Source organism: Girardinichthys multiradiatus, chromosome 10 (assembly GCF_021462225.1).
Source record: "Girardinichthys multiradiatus isolate DD_20200921_A chromosome 10, DD_fGirMul_XY1, whole genome shotgun sequence".
Lineage (NCBI taxonomy): Eukaryota > Metazoa > Chordata > Actinopteri > Cyprinodontiformes > Goodeidae > Girardinichthys > Girardinichthys multiradiatus.
The window spans coordinates 37,683,006-37,704,887 of record NC_061803.1 but is presented as its reverse complement, the minus strand read 5'-3'; the positions used below and the strand labels follow the sequence as shown (position 1 = coordinate 37,704,887).

Here is a 21,882-nt window from a genome sequence, read left to right as displayed (position 1 = left end):
GTTTAGGATGCAATGTATACAGTCAATAAACACTGTTCCTGTGTCTGTTATGTGTGTCATTAAACTCCTGACGTCTGCTTCTGCTGCAGTAGTGACAACATGCTGGATCCAGATGGAGAGTTTGACTTGGAGGACCCTATGGATGTTGCTCGTCATGTAGAGGAATTGCTTCGCAGGCCTATGGCCAACCAGTGGAGCAGTCAGCAGTCTTGAACCGGACACGTGAACCCTCTGCACACCTTTGTGTTTTATTGTTTGGTTATTTTTTTAACACTCACTCCCAGAACCCCTAATAGGCAATAACAGAGATGAGTCAGCTTGTTCAACATCTCTATCCAATTTACAGTTTGGTTTTGACTGTTGTGCTTGTCTGTATGAAGAGACGGTAGAAAGGTCTATTGTCTAGAGAGTACATCTAACATATAGTTATTGTTACTTGCAAAGGACAAGTCTGATATCCTTTCCAGATCACCGCATACAGGTAGTTTTGATAAAAGCTCTACAGGACGTTCAGCAAGAAAAGCTTTTCTTGGGGAGAATCTCTACAAATCATTGCATAGTAATCTGTTATCTTGTGTGAATAAGTACTGACAAATTTTATCTTTTTTTCTATTACCAAGTAAATCTGTCACCGATATATTGACTGCAAACCTTAAAAGACAAGAAATGAAACTTCAAGGGAGACTATGTAACTTTTGCTAAACACCAGGCACTTTCAACACAAATGGTACTTACTAAATACATTTAGTTTAAAATATGCTCTATCATTTGTTGATAGTAATTACAACTCTAAAGAACGAGCAAAACAGCACATTTGTTGCTATATTCTTAGTTTATATGTAACTTCAGCTTAAAGGGTGGCTAAAACCAGTCATAAATCAAAAATAATTAAAATGGGTGTTGCACCCTGTCCAAACAAAGCAGCTTTGCAGAATACAAAAAACAGGTCGTATTTTATTTATTTAAGAAAAAAAACTACTTTTACATCATATTGACTATATCATATTTCAGATAAACAAAGTAGAAACAAAATACTTTGGGTTAATTTTTCCTTTGCCAATTCAGTGTCTCCACTCTTTGGCACCAGACTCTGTCCTTCAATATTTCTAAACTCACCCCCACAGAGCAGGGTTCATTAGAGACTTCCTCCAGAATCTGGGAGTGGAGAGGCTGGAATGCCCTGCCTGGAGTTCTGACCTCAACCCACTGAAAACTTTTGGGATCAGCTTTGGGAGTAATGTTTTTGTTCCAGAGTGATCAACACGACCTCGCTGCCTCACCTGAGCCACATGCTGGTGAAGGAATGGGACCCCATCCCACAACCATGTCGAACCAAGCTTGTGACCACCATGAGGATGAGGTGTCAGGCTGATCTGGGTTATGTGTGGTTCTCCCACACACTATAGAGCCCGTCACTGACGAGAGTTAGTGACAGAATAAGATGTTTGGCAGAAAGGATTTAACTGTTTCTTCACTTGTGGAATCAACATACTCAACTCTGCAGTTCAACCCACAAATATATTTTCCTTTCGGATGTGACTCCATTTTTTTTTTTTTTACATTTTACTTTTTATTGCCGGATGTGACTCCATTGAAAGAGAAATGAACAGGCTGTCCAACACTAAAAGGTTAATTGGCAAGAGGCGTTGTGACGACAAAGCCACAACCGATTACCAGTTGCTACACTGTGCAGGGAACAGGGACTGCTGACAGAAATAACATTTAAATACTAAAAAATATTTCAATTCTGCATTCACACAGATTAGGTACATACATGTTTTGTAAGAGTTGGATTTAATATAAGTAGCCTTTTCCACTGATGAGCTCTGAATGCATGTTTTGTACTAAACCCTGCAGAGATGAAATAGAAGCGTGATGAGATGGGAACTGATAGCTCTCATCCTCTCACGTTGTTCTCAGCCCCAGCTGTGTTGCTACAGCGTCAAAAACACCAGTAAAATCAAATCCTATAATGGTAAATGGACTGAATTTATATAGCGCCTTTCCAGTCATACAGACCGCTCAAAGCGCTTTACACTAGAGCCACATTCACCCAATCGCACTCACTAACGCTCACACATTCATACACCGATACGCAGATCGGTAGGCAACTTGAGGTTAAGTGCCTTGCCCTGGGGCACATCGACATACAGCCGGAGGAAGCTGGAATCGAACCCACAACCTTCCGATTGCAAGACGACTACTCTTCCTACTGAGCCACAGTTGCCTCATGTTCTAATAATAATAAAAATGCAACAATGGCAGTGGTTGGTGAACCGACTCGGTATTGTTAGGTGCCCAGAGGTAGGTCCTCATTCTGACGGCCTGTCTACCAAGATAAAATAAAGATGTGGATGTAAGGCTGTAGTGTACAAAGTTTTTGTACACACATATTTTCTCCCTCCTTGTTCAGAAGTTACTTAGTCTAACTTTAAGTGTTAAACATAGAACTGAACATGCTAAGTGCTATGTATCTTCAACTTTTTCCTTGAAATGCATTTGTTCTCTACCACACTGCCTTGGGTCACGTTAGTTTTAGGTGCTGAAATTCAACGTTAAATAATGAGATTTTACTGTTAAAGATTTTTGCAAAGTTTGAAATTCAATGCGTCTTCTTTGCTTTGTATTATTTTTATTGAACCTGAAGCAATTATCTGGGTGTCACACTAGGACAAAGCAGAATTTAGTCCAGGTTGGATCCAGAACCCTTGTTCTTACATTTACATCCGCTAATGTGTTCCATCGGTGTGACGTTTCTGGTTGTTGGAGTCTTAAAGTGCCTTTTAAGGTGTTTGAGTTTCCTGTGCACAAACCTACCTTTACGTGCTCAAACACATTGTAACAAGAGAATTTATCAAAGGGCACATAGCTAGAACATTAATGAAGCCCTTCAATGGAAAGTGGTTTGTAGTTCTTAAACAAATGTTATTGTATATTAGCATTGAAATTGTATATAAATTCCCATTTATTTTAAACTGTAGAAGGAAGGATAACATCTGTTTAAAAAGCAGAATGAGGCCATACCCAGATATACAGCCACCGTTACTACCTATGTAGTCATACAAGTCCTTCAAGTCTGGTTCTGTAGATATCACTATATATCTGAGCGGAACCACCCTTGTTGTTCGTTTCCTCGGTTAGAACATGAGAAAGCTTAAAATCTCCCACTATTTATGTTCTGCAGAGTCGACTAACTGCACTCAATCAGGTTTTAACATAAACTCAGATTTAGAAGGGTTTTTGTATTGTCTGTTTTTGATGCTAATATACATCTGATGTACTTCTGTGGATGTTTTTGAATGGTATTCAAAGAGATGTATTTGTTACTTTTTGCTAGGTACGTGAAGAGTGTCTCATGTAGATTTTTATTCATATTGATTTTAATTTTTTATCACATTTTGTTCTGTTTAGATGAATCAACTGTAAATAAAATCTCAATTTTGGAAAATAAATTGAGACAGAGTTATTTGTAGGGGATCTTTTATGTAACAGTCAATATATCTAAAAGTTCATGCCTCTTGAACGTTTACATTTTCTCATGTTAGAACCACAAAGACACAGCATGATGCTGCCATCACCATGTTTGACCATAGGGATGGGTTTTTCACACATAGCATTGGTCATAAAAAAACCAATCCTATGTTCTGACTACTCTTTCTTTAAAAACTGCTTATAGATTTCCTTCAACAATGGCTAAATAACCGACAGGTTCGCCAAAGGAGCAACAGAGAGACAACCCCAAAAACAGGAATGGTTTAGCAGGGGGAGGCCACAAGACATTTACCATTGCTTGAAGGTTTGCTGTCTCTCCCAGCACAGTCTCGAGGGCAAGGAGGAGATTCCAGGAGACACGGTTTGTCCTGCAACCAGTGTGTTGCAGATTCAAACCCCCGCTCCATCCGTCTGTCCTTGGGCAAGAAACTTAACTCACCTTGCTTGCTGATGGTGGTCAGAGAGCCCGGTGGCGCCAATTGTATGGCAGCCTCTCTTCTCCGTGTGCCCCAGGGCAGCTGTGGCTACAATGTAGCTTACTACTGTCAGTTTGTGGATGAATAGGTGAATGACTGAATGTAGTGTAAAGCGGTTTGGGGTTCTCAGATTAGATAAAGCGCTATACAATTGCGGGCCACTAGCGTGAATGTCTCTGACCAAACCCTTAGAAACAGACTTTATGAGGTTGGCCTGGGGGCCAGATGTCCTCTACTAGGCCCTGTTCTTCTGTATAAATGATGGCTCCCTGACTGCCATTAAGTATCAGGATGAAATCCTTAGAACAATTGTTAGAACCTTTACTGGTGCAGTGGGTACTGGGTTCCTCCTGGTTTTCATTGTCCGATGAGCTAACCCCTCCTATGTCTAAGGGGATCGCTCAATCCAGCTCTCCATCCAACGGGGCCGGACTTCCCTAAACCTGAAAGATATTACTAAGCAGGTTTACTGAATGTTCTGTTGTCAGGAAATGACACGCCTAACCTCTGACAGCCTGCATCCAGAAGTCTCTCCTTTCAACTGGAGGTCAGGACGACCGAGTAGCCCACAGTAATCATCCACTCCTCGACAGTCACTTCTGTTAATGGCTGCTCATTCCCTAACATCACAACTGACTCTTGGTATATGGGCTAGGTTAATTTTAGTGACTCGACATGAGCCCCAAGGGCGCTGTTTTAACAAGCTCAGCTAAGGCAACCTATAAAAAACACCTAAAATCTCTTAGAACCAGGCAACAAGACTTTTTACCACCAATGAAAACCAACAATAAGGTGACTAATAATTGGATGTCCACGATTTATCTAGAATTTTATATGCTTTTCTTTAATTAGTAACGCTTTTGCAGGGGTCAGTAACAGCTTAAATTCGGCAGCACATAATTTCAATAATAGAAATGAATCAATCAACTCAACCTGTCTTTCCCTGATGCTGAAACTAGTGAGTTTGGAGAGGCTTTGAAGACGGAGGCTCATCCATGCACCCGATGGGGATGTTTCTTCTGGCAACAACGAGCGATTTCTTGATGGAAAGACGGCTTAATCTTCAGTTTTCTTCCTCTAAGTGGACAGGCACTGATGCTCCAGGTTTCGTTGGTCAAACAGGAACTTTGTTGTCATATGTCTCAGAAGACAGTAGCTTCCAGAGGCTGAAGAGTTGAAGGAAACCCCGGTGGTATAAATGAGGTTGATTCAGGACTTCCAGAAGCCTAAAACTTAGAGCAATCAGTTGTTCACCGATCAAGTTCACTTCTGTTGTCTGGATACAAAGGCTGTAGATGAAATCAGATTCTTAATTTCGAGGCACGGTCTTTCCAGAGCACACGGGTTGATCCTCTTTTTTGTAATGCAGTCAATCAGCTGGGCTGTGTCTGGTCTTCTGATTCATCTGTAGTGTCTTTCTCCGTCCAATCTTGTTCTGGTCTTCTGCGAGGAAACAACTGCAGTTCCCTTTTTTGGCATTGCTTTTATAGTGCAGATGCTCCTACTGGTCAGCCCTTTGTTAGGCTTCTCCATTGTTGCGCAACATGCTATTGCCCAATATGTTATTTCCCAATACTAAGTCATGGTCGTCATGGCTTTCTGGTGCTGTTTTTCGGCCTTGAAGATACCAGTAATAGCCACGCAGCTGGCTGTAGTCTCGTCCTCCCTTCCTTGCATTGCTTGTTGGTCTTCAAAAGAGTCGCTGCAGCTGGCTTTATCCTGTTCCTCCCTTCTTCATGTTGTTGGTTGGCCTTCAAAAGGTTCGCTGTCAGCCCGCAGCCGGCTCTCGTCACTCCTAGTCATCCTACAGTTCTCTCCTTAATCTGCTCAGTCTTACACTTTACACAGTATTACACATTCCATTCTCAGCTTTCTGCATTTACTTTAAAACATAGTCATAAAACCATCACTTCATTCTTTTTATTCATACATCACAACTGATCAACATTATATAATTTTAAACCTTAATATTTTTTATTTTAATTATCAGTTCTCAATTATATTTCAATCATACGTCTTTTAACTTGATAATCAAAGATTACTCATTTCATTTAATACTTGTAGAAAATGGAAAATCATACATCATTTCCTTGGTTACACTTGTTTATACTTATGCAAAAGATAAGACGGTTAATATGTAACTCCATACAGGCCTCTCCAGTCTCTCAGTCCCAGAATATGAGAATATGCCACTCTCTACTGCTTCAATTGTGTATTTTAATAATTGTTGCATGGATTACACAAAAGGATATTTATTGTTATTTTTATGGATTTAACTGCGAGCAGTTAATGAATGTTGCATGGATTACATGGAAAGATCTCACCTCATTTTGACATGGTGCATGATAATATTTGGACTTGTGTAGCAAGAGTATGCAAGTAGATCCTGGAGGAAGAAGGAACTGTTATTATTGACTGGCCTTCATGCTCCTCTGACCTAAATCCAATAGAACATCTCTGGGACATCATGTTTCGGTCCATCTGATGCCACCAGGTTTCACCTCAGACTGTCCAGTTGCTCAGTGATGCCCTGGTCAGGATTTGGGAATATGTAGCATGCCCTTATGGAAGGCATGCATACCTTGACCTGGGCACGATGAGTTGCTACAATGACATTTCAGCAGACTGGACCTGCCTGCTGCATCAGTGTTTCAATTTAGATTTCTCAGATAAAGAAAGCCCTCTGTGGGTTGCTGATGTTCATTTTCATCAAGTGATGAGGGATCCTCTTGTTCCTAACACATTACCCGTTCCGTACCAGTATGGATATCCAGCAGGGTTTTTTTTTCCAGCTGAGATCTGATGTGTTTTTAAAGTGTTTGCAGAATATATGGGAGTTTTGGAAACTTTGAAACTTCTCATCTAGATTAACCCAGAAACATAATGTTCAAAAACCTGCTTGCATTTTGCACGGATAGAACTGTGGCAATATAGGGAAAAAAACAAAGGTTTTAACAGCCACTTAAGGTTAAACATTTTTCACATAATAAGGTGTGCCTTAGGCTGGCCACTGTTGGGGTCATCCATTTTGGTTGGATAGACCGACTGGGCTGCGCAGTTAAACATGCACGGCCCATTTGTCGCAGCGATGGACACCAAAGCTGATGTCATCGGAGCTATAAGAAGCTGAGGAAGCCAAGTTTTCGCCGCCGTTTGCAGCATGTCTCACGGGACAAAGCCACGGAGGCGCATATCTGGAGAGACAAAACCTGGCAGGCGAGTTAGCTTTTCCTCCTCATGGCCATTTCTGTAAGAGCTTGAAAGCTGGAATTCTGTCTGATACAAGAAGGTCAGAAGATTCATATACCGATGAAAGACCAGTGCAGGTAAAAACCCACAAAGGTGTTGCCAAGGAGATGATTTTTCCTCCAGTTGACTTAAACTGTTCCTCAAATTTTTCCCGTTTTGGGCAGAGGAGAAACTGACTGTTTTTAATGATCATGAACGTGTGACGCTCCGGCCCCTCATTTTTCTTCAGACCTACGACCCATCATCAAGCCGGTGAAGAAAAGAAATCAACCTCAAAGTAATTTCGTTCTTTTTATATCAAATCAGATAGGTGTATTTAGAGGTCTGGGCAGGATGAGGCATAGTTAAGGTGAATTAATATCACCATTAGTTAATCCAAGGTATTAACTTGTTGCATGCAATATTGATTAAAGTGTTTTATGCTGAACTGTTTTGATTTATTGTTTTGATTTGTCATTTTTAAATTAGTAAACTTTCTTCTCCCACACTCTCAGGGAGAGAGGTGTGGGACACGTGGTCCGGGCTTCTCCTCGTCATGTACATGCTAGGACTGGAGGCCACAGTGGATGAGCGTCTGGTACCCTTCAGAGTTTGTGCTTTTTTTTTTTTTTTGTTTGTGTGTGTATCACGGTTTGTGGTGGTCAATGTTTCCAATTTTATTCTGTGTCTTTGAGTGTTGTACTTTAAGTTACTTTGGTTTATTTTTATTTATTTTTCAATTTTAACATTTTTATTCATCTCCTCTTTTCTCCTCTCTTCTCTATCTTCCAATATCCTCTCTCTTCTCCTCTCCCGTCTCCTCTTCCAATCTCCTCTCCTGCCTCCTCTCCTCTCCCGTCTCATCTTCCAATCTCCTTTCCCGTCTCATCTTCCAATCTCCTCTCCCGTCTCATCTTTCCAATCTTCTTTTTCGTCTCCTCTCCTGTCTCCTCTCTTCCTCCCCCCCCGTGTCTGCCCTGTCCCAGGACATACCCAGCAAGCCAGGCAAGTATGGGATCAAGTTGTGGGTGGCTTGTGACGCCAAGTCCAGCTACGTGTGGAGGATGAGCGTATGCATGGGCAGGCCGCCGGGTGCCCGAGGTCCCAAGAAGGATTTGGGGAGGCGAGTGGTGCTCGACCTGACTCGAGGACTTGGTGTGGCGTCCGACAACTTTTTCACCTCGTACTGGCTCGCGAACCCTCCGCCCGCTGGAGGAGGAGGAAGGAGTAGGAGTGGAAGGAGAAACAGAAGCGGGAGCAGAAGGACAAGCAGCGGCAGCTGCCGTCCGCTCTCTCGCGCTTCTCCTCCAGGGACCGGGATGGTGCAGCGTGGTCCTGTCCCACTACAATGCCAACAAGGGAGGAGTGGACAACCTTGACAAGCTCTTCGTCACCTACAGTTGTCATACATATAGGATGATGTGCCGCTGGCCCGCGGCCCTGTTTCACAACATATTCAACCTCCCCGCCTACAACGCCTTGGTCCTCTGGCAGGAGACTAACCCTGGGTGGATGTCCGAGATGAGGCACAGGAGGAGGCTGTACCCTGAGCAGCTTGGCAGGGCGCTGGTCGCTCCACTGGTGGAGTACCGGACCCGCGTCACCGGCAGACGCTTCTCGGCGCAACTAGTCAGGGACGTTCGTAAGCGCTGGTCCCTCGTGTCTAGGTGATGGCCTGCTTGCCGGGCAGCGGTGGCGGTCATGGAGGGGGAGTCTGCAGCAGCAGAGGACAATGACGAGGAGGAGGAGGAGGTCGAAAGAGAGAAGGAGGAGGCCACTGAAGATGGAAAGAGGAAGAGGTATTTATTCTAGAATTGTGAAGCTCAAGGTGGCAGTAGGTTAGAGTAGCTCTGTTACTTTTGATTCTGATTTATTCTTTTTTGGGAACTATTCCTCTTTTGGTGGATACAGTTGATTTTTTTTGAACGACTGTCCACTCCGGTGTCAGATGCTGTGCAGCTTGGAGGATTTTTCTTAATACTTTGTATTTTTTGACATTTGTTATGATGCATTGCCATGGCAACGGGGTTGTTTCATACAACCGGGAGCAGCTGATTAATATCTCAAAAGCTCAAATAATACTTCAACTACAACCCCAAATCCCTGATGAGTTGAAAAGGAGATGCCATGGATGCAGAGCAGGAGCTAAGAGGAGAGAGAAGGAGGAAGTTCAAACCATCTCTTCCGTCGATTATGATGGGCAATGTGAGATCGTTGGGAAACAAGTTGGATGAACTCCAAGCCCTACAAAGGACCCAGCCAGAGTACCGGGCATGCAGTATTATGTGTTTTACTGAGACATGGCTGCAGGATCATATCCCTGACTCCAGCGTCTCTCTGCCGGGAGTTTTTTAACCATACGAGCAGACAGAGATTTAAAGAGGAGCAGCAAATGTAAAGGATATGGACTGGCAGTACTTGTGAACAACAGATGGTGTAATCCAGGACATGTAACTGTGAAGTGTCATCTCTGCAGTCCAGATATTGAACTGTTGGCAGTACGTTTTCATCCATATTATTTACCCAGAGAGTTCACCAGTGTTATTTTGGCAACAGTTTACGTTCCACCTTCTGCTGTTGCCGACACTGCATGTGATGCCATCAGCTCAGTTGTTGCGAAGCTGTCTCAGAGGGGTTCGGGTGGATCGACCCCAGGTATGTATTTATTTATTTTTACTTTTATTTTTTGTTGTCTTCTTCTTCGTTTCTTGGAAGGGGGGGTTGGACTGTCTCTCGCCTCCTGTGATATCTTTTTTTTTTTTTTTTTACCGTGTCCTGTCCGACAGAGAAGCACTCAAATTGTTGTCTGAGTGCCAGGGAAAAGCCCAACAGATTTACTGTGGAGCATTACAGCTATCGCTTTAAAGCTCTGCTTGATATTTGTAAAAAGAAACTTTATTAGAAACTGCTTTGGGATTATTTAAATTGTTACGGACACGGAGACAGAAATGGAAATGAAAAAAAAAGCACGAAAGAGAGAAAGGGGGGCAAAAAGGAAAAGTGGAGAGAAGGAGAGTAGAATGGAGGAAAGAAGGATGAAGAGACTACAAGATAATACCCTGCTTGCTTCTACACGTGCAGAAATGTTCGTATTACCAGCCTTTTTACCGAAAGGTGCACTGTATTTAGTAGGAAATGCGGCTCAATATAGAACATTTGTGTATCTGTTAACACCTGAATCTTTTTTCTTGCTTGCTCTCGGTGGAAGACACGTGTTTTCTCTCCCTCCCTCCCTGCTGATTCCTGCTTCTGCTTTTTGTCTGTATTTTTCTCAGAGCCTCGCTTTGCATACTGGACTTTTAAATTATGGATTTGGTCAGCTGAACTCTCAACGTAATTGATAAAATTTTCTTTTCAACGGGAAGACAGGTTATAAAGGAGACCCTCTTGTCCAGATGTAACGTTCTTCTCTGGATACACAATGGATTCTTGGCAGCATTGGAAGATTGTGTGTCTGACTATGATGTCGGTCGAGGACGTAGAAGATGTGTACATATTTGGACTTTTGATAACAGGATTCTGCTTTTTGGAGTTGGTGGTTACCTGGCTTCTCGAGTGATTCACAAAATGTGGGCAGCTGTTCAAAGCATTCCAAAGCAGCCTGCGATGTTAGATGGAGTCTGTAGAGCGATCAACACTCTGAAATTGTTAAATGACTGAAATGGTAAAAGAGCAGAATCGCAAGCTGGACACGATTCTTGAACAGAACCGCAGCCTGGCAGCGATTGGACTTGGAGGTTAAAGGGTATAATCTTGGAGAAGTTGTACGCTCGAGATCTGTGGAAAGTACCAGAAATTTTGCTATTTGGATTCGCAATTGAGACATACCAGTAAAACTCTTAAGGTAGTTGGAAATTCACAACTGCCTGAACCACAACATTTATTGTTTTTCTAAATCTGGTGCCCCAATGTGGCCATGGCAACTTCTGCTAACTGGCTATCGACAAAATATCTCCTGGATGTTATATAAACACAACGCTCTTCCCTAACACTCCCCTACCAGCTGTGTGCCGATAGGACTATGCGGCCGATTGATAAAACTTCCACCTCTCTTCTCAAGACCAATGGTACCAGTAAAAGCAATATATTATTAACACCTGTAAATGTGGATTAAAGCTGTTTAGTACCAGTGACTCAGCTTCCCTAGTTAGAATTCAGTGGAATGATGAGACTATCAATATTATCATCTACTTTTAGCATAAGATGCTTTATTAATAAGAGTGGCTTGCAACCAATTTCTACCAGTAAACTTGGAAGGATTATTAATTATTACTCCCAAACATTATAAGTGTCATTTGATTTGTTTTTCTGTGTTTATTTTCTTTGTGATTGTATTGTAATTTTTCTTCCTCATGTACAGCAATTTGAATGTCTTGTTACTGAAAAGCGCTATATAAATAAAATTACCTTACCTTACATAGACACTTGTGGGTCTGAGTGTGAGCACGCATGTGCTGACAAGGTTTCTCCATAAAAATATGCAATAGTGAGTGTGAGGAGCCACAGACCCGTCCCCCTGGACCCGGGACAGATACGGAGGAGATCCAAGTCACAGACATCTAAAGGCCCCCCCAGAGCACAGGAACCCCAGGAGAACCACCACCGGGACTACTGTAACACCCCCAGAGAGAAACAGGGGGGAATCCCAGGGGAACCACCCAGCAGCCACAGTGCAAAAGTCCAAGGGAGCTGCAGCAACGAGCCCACAGGCCCCGCCGGCAGCAGTCTACGCCTGAGCAGATCCAGCCACGGACCCAGAGACACGAGACCCGGGACATATCGCTCCCCAAGCAGAGGCCTGACTGAGCCCAGGGGTCCAGGCCCCGGCAAGCAGCCACCAGGAGTGAGCCAGCACACACCAAAGCACCCAGCCCCGGATACCGAGAACCACAAGTACACCGGCGGGCAGAGATACCAACCACCGGCAGGTAGTGTGGCGGGGAGGAAATAGGCCCTGCATTCGATGGGGGCCTAATCTGATCCAGGAGAGGGAGCAGCCCAAGTCCCAACCTGACACAAAAAACAGGCACACACACACACAATCACAATCACACATTCCCACCCTCATGCGTACACATAAAAACACTCACACCCACGCACCCAACAAACTACAATGGACGTCGTACATTCACTCACGCTCCCCATACATACTCTATACTCCCAGGTCCAGGTGCCAATACCCCATAGGGACAACCAGCCCCCGGACCCAGGAGGTGGTCCCCTTCCCTCCGGGGGTGGAGACAGTTATTCCGCCCCAGCACTTGAGCCCGATCTGGGCTAGGCCGGGCTCATGCCTGAACCTGAGCGACCCCGATCCCCCGCCCTGACCACAGTCCCCAACCACCGCCATCCTCATCCGGGGGGGCATGTACAAAAGAGGGGTCTACACGTTCAAAACAAGCCCGCCAATCAGAGCAGTCACAGAATAGAATAGTCCCAACCCCCAGTGAGTTCCAATTCCAACCTCATGAGCCATCCACCCCCAATGAACCCAACATGAATCTCCCCACTGGGCTACCCCCAACCAGGACACAGATATCAAACACATGCCCCCGAACCCAAATGCCATGAATCACCCCCCCACACCACATGGACAACTCCTACAGGAAACTTCATCCCCAAAAGGCCAAGGAAGCAACACCCACACAGCGCAAGCACTGCACACAGCCCCGCTCCAAGCACCCCCGCTGCGTCCCACCCCCGCCACACAGCTCGCCGTGACAGCAAGGCAAGGGCCCCATGCAATGCTGTCCCAGCCCCTGCCCACAGGCGCAACAGGGCAGACACCATCGAGCACTGAGCTCACAACGGAGCCCCTAACCCCACACCAAGACGGGACAAACTCACCCGGCAAGAGGTCCCCGGCCAGCGGCAAGCTCCCAGACCAGAAGGCACGCTCCCTCTCCCAGCCTCCGACCTCAGATGGCAAACAGCAAACGAGGGTGGGAAAAGACCCCAAGCCTACCTCTGCCCGCTCAGATGTTTTGTTGATGCGTGTTGTTGTAGTATGCATTTAAAAAGAAAAATGGGTGGGGAAGAGGGTCTGACACACTCCACCCCACCCAGAACCCTAATGTCTACATGCAACTTAACTCTTAGAGGTAAGCGCAGACACCAGAAGTTAGGGTAATAAAATACCCTCCCTCTTAGTGCCATTGAGGGCACTCACACCCAAAGCCCTACATATGAATGCCATGAAAATGTTAAAAATGAGTGTCTAAGTTGTACAATAAAATTGGGGCACAGGCTGCCATGGGACTGCAAAGATGGAAATCCCTTGCGGCACCCCAATGATGCAATGATGCACCCCAAAGCCCTACATGAGTGGTAGTATGATGGAGTGAGTGAAGGGAGGTGTCCGGGGATGGGGAGGGAAGGACTGGGGGGCAAAATGCTCTCCCAGGGAGCCAGCTCCCCGGCTGACAGCAATAGGCACCCCCGTTCGCTGAGTTCCAACAAGGGACAGGGTTGTTGTGCATAGGCACATCCATCAGGCGAAAGGCTAGGGACAAGTTCCAGGCCCCAAGAAGTGACCCAAAACCAGGACAAACACCCCCAGCCCATCCCTGAACCATCCAAACCCTGATCCCCAGCCCTGGCACCCCGTCCGCAGCATCGACCAAGAGTGCAGCCCCACCACAGAAAAAAGAGCAGACCAGCTGGCCCAGCGCAACCAGAATACGCCACACAAAGGAGGGCACATGACCAACATGCCCAACCACCCCTGAACCACAGGGCAGAGCCAACAGAGGGCCCAGTCCCCGATGCCCGGCACCAGACCGCAGCCACAACTAGGCAAGCAGGGCAACAAAACACATCCCACACCAACACAGAGGCCGCCAACAAGATGCATCCGACCCAAAATGGCAGGCCCACCCAAATGCAAGCTCCGGACCAGCATAGGCACATGCACCCCCCACAGACAATCGAGCCAAGCAGACCCCGCGATGCACCACCCACCACGGGACGCCAAACAGCGGAGGACAGTATGCAGCAATGAGCACCCAAAGCTGAAGCCATGCACAAAGTCCACACCATGCAAGTGCGCCCTCACCAGCCCTCCAAAAACAAAGCCCCCTGCAAAAGTGCACCCACGTGAGAAGAAGACCTATAGCGTCCAGGTCCAAGAACATGCCCGACCCCCATCCCCCTGCCTGAGGTAGCCCTGCGAGAAAACCCACACCAAAGCCCACAAAAGGCAGAGAGGCCACAGAGCCAAAACCAAAACCCACCAAGAAGCCAAGACCAGTCCACCCCGAGATCAGCCCCGGCCAGCCCGCCCGCCAAACCATGCAGACCACTCCGACCTCCCTCCCCCAGACAGAACTGGGACCGGCGTCAGGAACCAGAATCTAGACAAGGAACCAGAATCAGTGCCTGATGCCAGAGCATGCGCAGGGCCAAAACCCTGGTGACATTCCCGCCTGGACCCAAGCCCCCCCAGGCCCAGCCAGGACCCCAGCCCGGGGGCGACATGCCCCAGGAACCCAGAGTCCCCAAGTCCACCCCAGATCCGCCCAGGAGCAGCCCGACCACCAAGCCAGTAACCTATGTCTGCCGGTACAGGCTCCCCAAAAGCATTGCATGCAGCCACCAGATGCCGCCCCAGAGAGCCACCAAAGCCCCACCCCAGTTGGGGCCACAGACCCTGGCACCAGACCCCCCAGAGACCCCAGCTCAGGGACACCCCAAATGTGCCAAACCCAAACACCTCCCCGCATCTGCCACAATGCCCCACAGGATGAAGCCAAAGGTGCCCCACCCCCACAAGGTGATGGAGCCGATTAAAAGAGCCCAGAGAGATTGATCTGATGAGGAGGCAGAGAAGGCAGTGAAAACCATGTGAGCTGAATTTGTCTCTATGGTGACATCATCTAAGTTGCCCAACAAGCAAACTGAGGGGTAAGGTAAAATATTACATCTCAAACACTTTGATAAGTCTTCGTATATCAGGCACCAGAACCTCTGAACAGGTGTACATAACCATAGTGCGTAGATGTAATTGTCAGGTATATTGCCTATGCAGTGTAAGCAAGTATTAGATGGCGCAAAACCCATCCTGAACATCCGTTGACCTGTATAGTATACTCTATGAAGGATTTTATATTGTATTAATTGTAGACTAGTGTTATTAGTCATTTTAAAAATTCTGGAACATATCAGAGACCAAAATGTTTGGTCAAAGTTAACTGATAAGTCCACCTCCCATTTCATAATAGGAAGGGAAATTGATTCGTCTATAATAGACAGTGTCCTGTCTATCTTAGAGATTAATTTGGGGGGGGTTGAGTTTTAGGAACTCTAGTACACTTGACGGCATTTTTAACCCAATGTTTTTAGGGCTAAATTTAATTTTTATTAAAGATTTAATTTGTTGATATTCTAAAAATTTATTCTTGTCCATCCCATATTGTATAATTAATCTGTAAATGGGATGGACTGAATTCCTTCAAATATACAGGGGTTGGACAATGAAACTGAAACACCTGGTTTTAGACCACAATAATTTATTAGTATGGTGTAGGGCCTCCTTTTGCGGCCAATACAGCATCAATTCATCTTGGGAATGACATATACAACTCCTGCACAGTGGTCAGAGGGATTTTATGACATTCTTGTTGCAGGATAGTGGCCAGGTCACCACGTGATACTGGTGGAGGAAAACGTTTCCTGACTTGCTCCTCCAAAACACCCCAACGTGGCTCAATAATATTTAGATCTGGTGACTGTGCAGGCCATGGGAGATGTTCAACTTCACTTTCATGTTCATCAAACCAATCTTTCACCAGTCTTGCTGTGTGTATTGGTGTATTGTCAACCTGATACACGGCACCGCCTTCAGGATACAATGTTTGAACCATTGGATGCACATGGTCCTCAAGAATGGTTCGGTAGTCCTTGGCAGTGACGCACCCATCTAGCACAAGTATTGGGCCAAGGGAATGCCATGATATGGCAGCCCAAACCATCACTGATCCATCCCCATGCTTCACTCTGGGCATGCAACAGTCTGGGTGGTACACTTCTTTGGGTCTTCTCCACACCGTAACTCTCCCGGATGTGGGGAAAACAGTAAAGGTGGACTCATCAGAAAACAATACATGTTTCACATTGTCCACAGGCCCTGTTGGATGTGGTTCGTCCTTCTTGGTGGTATGCTGACATTACCCTGGATACCGTCGCTCTTGATACATCACAAAGACTTGCTGTCTTGGTCACAGATGCACCAGCAAGACATGCACCAACAATTTGTCCTCTTTTGAACTCTGGTATGTCACCCATAATGTTGTGTCCATTTCAATATTTTGAGCCAAACTGTGCTCTTACCCTGCTAATTGAACCTTCACACTCTGCTCTTACTGGTGCAATGTGCAATCAATGAAGACTGGCTACCAGGCTGGTCCAATTTAACCATGAAACCTCCCACACTAAAATGACAGGTGTTTCAGTTTCATTGTCCAACCCCTCTATATTCCAGGTATTCAATTCTTTTACTCCTCCAATCTGGAAAGTTTATCATTTTTTTTGTAGGATGTTAGGGTTGTTCCAGATGGGTGTGTGTCTGCATGGGATTAGTGAAGACCCTATCATTTTTAGATATTCCCACCATGCTGTCAGAGAGGTGCTGATATTGAGGCTTTTAAAGCATTCGTGTCATTTTATATTTGAGCTAATAAATGGTAGATCTGAAATCTTAATATTATTGCATATTGTCTGTTCTATGTCTTGCCAGGGTTCATCTAGAGGAGTGTTTTTAAACCATTTTGAGATATATTGTAGCCTGTTGGCTAAAAAGTAATGATGAAAGTTAGGCAAATCTAGTCCTCCTTAATCTTTGGTCTTTTGCAGCATTTTTAAGCTAATTCGCAGGGGTTTATCTTTCTAAAGAAATTTAGTGATGGAGGAGTCCAGAGATCTAAACCAGTCAGATGACGGTTTATTAGAGATCATTGAGAATAAGTAATTGATTTTTGGCAAGACCATCTTTTTTATTGTAGCAACCCTGTCCATGAGTGATATGGGTAGAGATTTCCATCTAGCAAGATCATCTTCCACTCTTTTTAAAAGCGGGATGTGGTTTAATTTTAAGTCTGCCAATCTAGGAGAAACATTAATACCCAAGTATGTAATATTCCCTGACTGTAGTTGTATATTAAGGGAATTGTGGAAAGAACAGTTAATTGGAAGAACTGTCGATTTCAACCAATTTATAGAATAATACGAAATTCTTGAGAAAGAATTTATCCATCCAATTACCTGAGAGACAGAGGTTTGCGAATGTTGGAGAAAGAGTAATACATTATCTTAATAAAGACTGATTTTATGTTCAATATTCATGCATTTTATGCCTTTTAATATCATTAGTTTGACTGATTGCTGCTGCAAATAGTTCAATAAAAATTGCAAATAATGAGGGGGAAAGTGGGGATCCCTGCCTGGTGCCCCTCTGAAGAAAGAAGCTGAGAGATGTTTGGTTATTGGTCCTGATACGTGCCGTTGAGGAACTGTATAATATTTTTAACCAGTTTACGAAAGAGTTTCCAAAAGCAAATTTAGTCAAGGTTGTAAACAAGAATTTCCAATTAACTATCAAATGCTTTTTCTGCATCTAGAGATAATATATTGGTCTCCATATTTTTACTATAGGAATAGACTATTAAATTAAGAAATCTGCGTGCATTTGTGGATGATGCCTTCCTTTTATGAAACCAGTTTGGTCAGGATGTATTATGAGGTGTTACCTTTTCTAGTCTTTTTGCGAGGGCTTTACAGATTGTTTTAAGATCAACATTAATAAGGGATATAGGACGGTAGCTGGTAGGAAATACTGGGTCTTTTCCTGGTTTTAACAGGAGAGTGATGTTGGCAGAATTCATATTTAGCGGAAGTATTCCATTTTCTTTGGTTTCCTGCAACATTCTTTGGAATGTTGGAGCCAAAATATTCCACAATTCTTTGTAGAACTCTGTTGGGAATCCATCTGGGCTTGGAGCCTTTTTATTGGGCATGCTTGTGAGAGCTTCTTGGATTTCGGCTTCAGTCAGTGGTACATCCAGGGCCATCGCTTGATTATCTGATAATTTAGGAAAAGTTACTTTATCCAGAAATTAATGCCGTTATCTGACGGGTCTATCTTATGTGAGTACAAAGCTTGATAGAAACCTCTGAAAGTGCTGTTTATTCTTTCAAGATTATAAACTGTATTCCCTGTCGAGTCTTTAACAACAAATATAGTTGTTTTTTTGTTTTTTTTAACAGGTTAGCTAAAAAGCTACCTAATTTAAATTGCCATGTTCAAAGTTTTCTATTTGAAGTCTTTGCACTAAGAATTGGGTTTTTTTGTCTATAATTTCATTTAATTCTAGTTTGGGTTTACATAGTTCACTCTGCATTTCCTCTTCCTGGGAAGCTTCTAACAGTTTAATGGTTTCTTCTAATTCTTGAATACGTTTGTTTTCTTTTTTTTCTTATGTGATGAGAATGAGATTATTTTACCTTTCATCACTGCTTTCCCTGCCTCCCAGAGAACAGAATTTGATGTCCCTGGGAAGTCATTAAACTCCAAATATGAAGTCCACTCTTCTCTAAAATATTTGATAAATTCTTCATCCTTTGTCAATGATGTATTAAACCTCCAGTTTTTGCTTTGTGGGTTTTCTTATTTGCTAGACTTAAGGAGACAGGAGCAAGATCGCTGACAGGCCCGACGTCCACAAATGGACGTCGGGCAGGGCGCTTGGCATTTGCCAGAGAACACCAGGATTGGCAAATTCGCCACTGGCGCCCTGTGCTCTTCACAGATGAAAGCCGGTTCACACTGAGAACATGTGACAGACATGAAAGAGTCTGCAGGCACCGTGGAGAGCGATCTGCTGCCTGCAACATCCTTCAGCATGACCAGTTTGGCAGTGGGTCAGTAATGGTGTGGGGTGGCATTTCTTTGGAGGGCCACATGGCCCTCCATGTGCTTGCCAGAGGTAGCTTGACTGACATTAGGTACCGAGATGAGATCCTCAGACCCATTGTGAGACCATATGCTAGTGTGGGTTCCTCCTAACAATGCTAGAGCTCATGTCGCTGGAGTGTGCCAGCAGTTCCGGCAAGATGAAGACACTGAAACTATGGACTAGCCCGCCCGTTCCCCAGACCCGAATCCAATTGAGCACATCTGGGACATCATGTCTCGCTCCATTCACCAATGTCACATTGCACCACAGACTGTCCAGGAGTTGGCGGATGCTTTAGTCCAGGTCTGGGAGGAGATCCCTTAGGAGACCATCCGCCGTCTCATCAGGAGCATGCCCAGGCATTGTAGGGAGGTCATACAGGCACGTGGAGGCCACACACAACACTGAGCCTCACTTTGACTTGTTTTAAGGACATTACATCAAAGTTGTAAATCTAAAGTTGTAAGTTCCAAATCCAGGCCTCCATTGGTTAATAAATTTGATTTCCATTGATGATTTTTGTGTGATTTTGTTGTCAGCACATTCAGCTTTGTACAGAACAAAGTATTCAATGAGAATATTTCATTCATTCAGATCTAGGGTGTGTTATTTGAGTGTTCCCTTTATTTTTTTGGGCAGTGTATATACATTACAGACCAAAGGTTTGGACACACCTTCTCATTCAAAGAGTTTTCTTTATTTTCATGTCTATGAATATTGTAGCTTCACACTGAAGGCATCAAAACTATGAATTAACATGTGGAATTATATACTGAACAAAAAAGTGTGAAACAACTGAAAATATGTCTTATATTCTAGGTTCTTCAAAGTAGCCACCTTTTGATTACTGCTCCGCACACTCTTGGCAATCCTGTAGATGACCTTCAAGAGGTAGTCATCTGAAATGGTTTTCCAAAAGTCTTGAAGGAGTTCCCAGAGATGCTTAGCATTTGTTGGCCCTTTTGCCTTCACTCTGCGGTCCAGCTCACCCCAAACCATATCGATTGGGTTCAGGTCCGGTGACTGTGGAGGCCAGGTCATCTGGCGCAGCACCTCATCACTTTCCTTCTTGGTCAAATAGCCCTTACACAGCCTGGAGGTGTGTTTGGGACCATTGTCCTGTTGAAAAATAAATGATGGTCCAACTAAACGCAAACCGGATGGAATAGCATGCCGCTGCAAGATGCTGTGTTAGCCATGCTGGTTTGGTATGCTATCAATTTTGAATAAATTCCCAACAGTGTCACCAGCAAAGCACCCCCACACCATCACACCTCCTCCTCCATGCTTCACGGTGGGAACCAGGCATGTAGAGTCCATCCATTCACCTCTTCTGCGCAGCACAAAGATATGGTGGTTGGAACCAAAGATCTCAAACTTGGACTCATCAGACCAGAGCACAGATTTCCACTGGTCTAATGTTCGTTCCTTGTGTTCTTTAGCCCAAAACAAGTCTCTTCTGCATGTTGCCTGTCCTCAGCAGTGGTTTCCTAGCAGCTATTTTACCATGAAGGCCTGATTCACACAGTCTCCTCTTAACAGTTGTTCTAGAGATGTGTCTGCTGCTAGAACTCTGTGTGGCATTGACCTGTTCTCTATTCTGAGCTGCTGTTAACCTGCGATTTCTGAGGCTGGTGACTCGGATGAACTTATCGTCCGCAGCAGAGGTGACTCTTGGTCTTCCTTTCCTGGGGCGGTCCTCGTGTGAGCCAGTTTCTTTGTAGCGTTTGATGGTTTTTGCGACTGCACTTGGGGACACTTTCAAAGTTTTCCCAATTGTTCGGACTGACTGACCTTCATTTCTTAAAGTAATGACGGCCACTCGTTTTTCTTTACTTAGCTGCTTTTTTCTTGCCATAATACGAATTCTAATACAATATTCATAGTCATTAAAATAAAGAAAACTCTTTGAATGAGAAGGTGTGCCCAAACTTTTGGTGTATACTGTATATATATATAGCTTTTATTATTTTGATAAAGAAATCAAGGATGAATGCGTCTTTGGGAGAGGTCAGGCATATTGAGGTAATGGTGGGGGCTCAGATTGGCTTGAAGAGGGGAAAAGGGAACGTCGTCGAAAAAACGTTATGAACCTTTGGACTTGAGGTCACCGCCAGAAGTGATGCAGTACAATGGGGCTAAATCACTAACCAACTGGATGTTGTGGTGAAGGACGAAGCAGAAAATAGTGCAGTATCAATAAATGATGCAATTGGCCGAGACATTAGGGAATTATTAGGTTATATCTCACATCATCGTGTTATTCAGAAAGTCACAAGACATCATTGTTTAACTAGTCAGGCCAGTTCTGCGATTTTAAGGTAATAAAAATCACATGTTTACAGAAGCCCTGTTCTCTGATTGGGGAGATATTATCATGCAATATTCCCTGGTATTTAGCTAAAAAGCTAGATCACTTGTTAGTAAACCTGCTGTAGGTTTTCCACACTGGACCATCAAGCCTAAAGTTAGTGATGAGGCACAGGCAGTGTCCAGGCTGCTAAGGCAGCTGCTTAGTTTAAATGGACTGAATGGTAAATGGACTGAACTTATATAGAGCTTTTCCAGTCATACAGACTGCTCAAAGCGCTTTACACTTGACCCACATTCACCCAATCGCACGCACTAACGCTCACACATTCATACACCGATACGCAGATTGGTAGGCAACTTGAGGTTAAGTGCCTTGCCCAGGGGCACATCGACATATGGCAGGAGGAAGCTGGAATCGAACCCAC

The 21,882-nt window shown here is 44.4% G+C and overlaps 1 protein-coding gene across 1 annotated transcript in view; it reads left to right on the top strand.

Moving 5' to 3' along the window:
* Positions 1–1,980, top strand: part of LOC124874677 (signal transducer and activator of transcription 5B-like) — a 42,955-nt gene extending 40,975 nt beyond the window's left edge. Inside the window, exon 19 of the mRNA XM_047376138.1 lies at positions 90–1,980. Coding sequence (XP_047232094.1) covers positions 90–213 — 124 coding nt within the window. The 3' untranslated portion in view covers positions 214–1,980. The remainder of the gene's footprint in view (positions 1–89) is intronic.
* Positions 1,981–21,882: the final 19,902 nt, after the last annotated feature.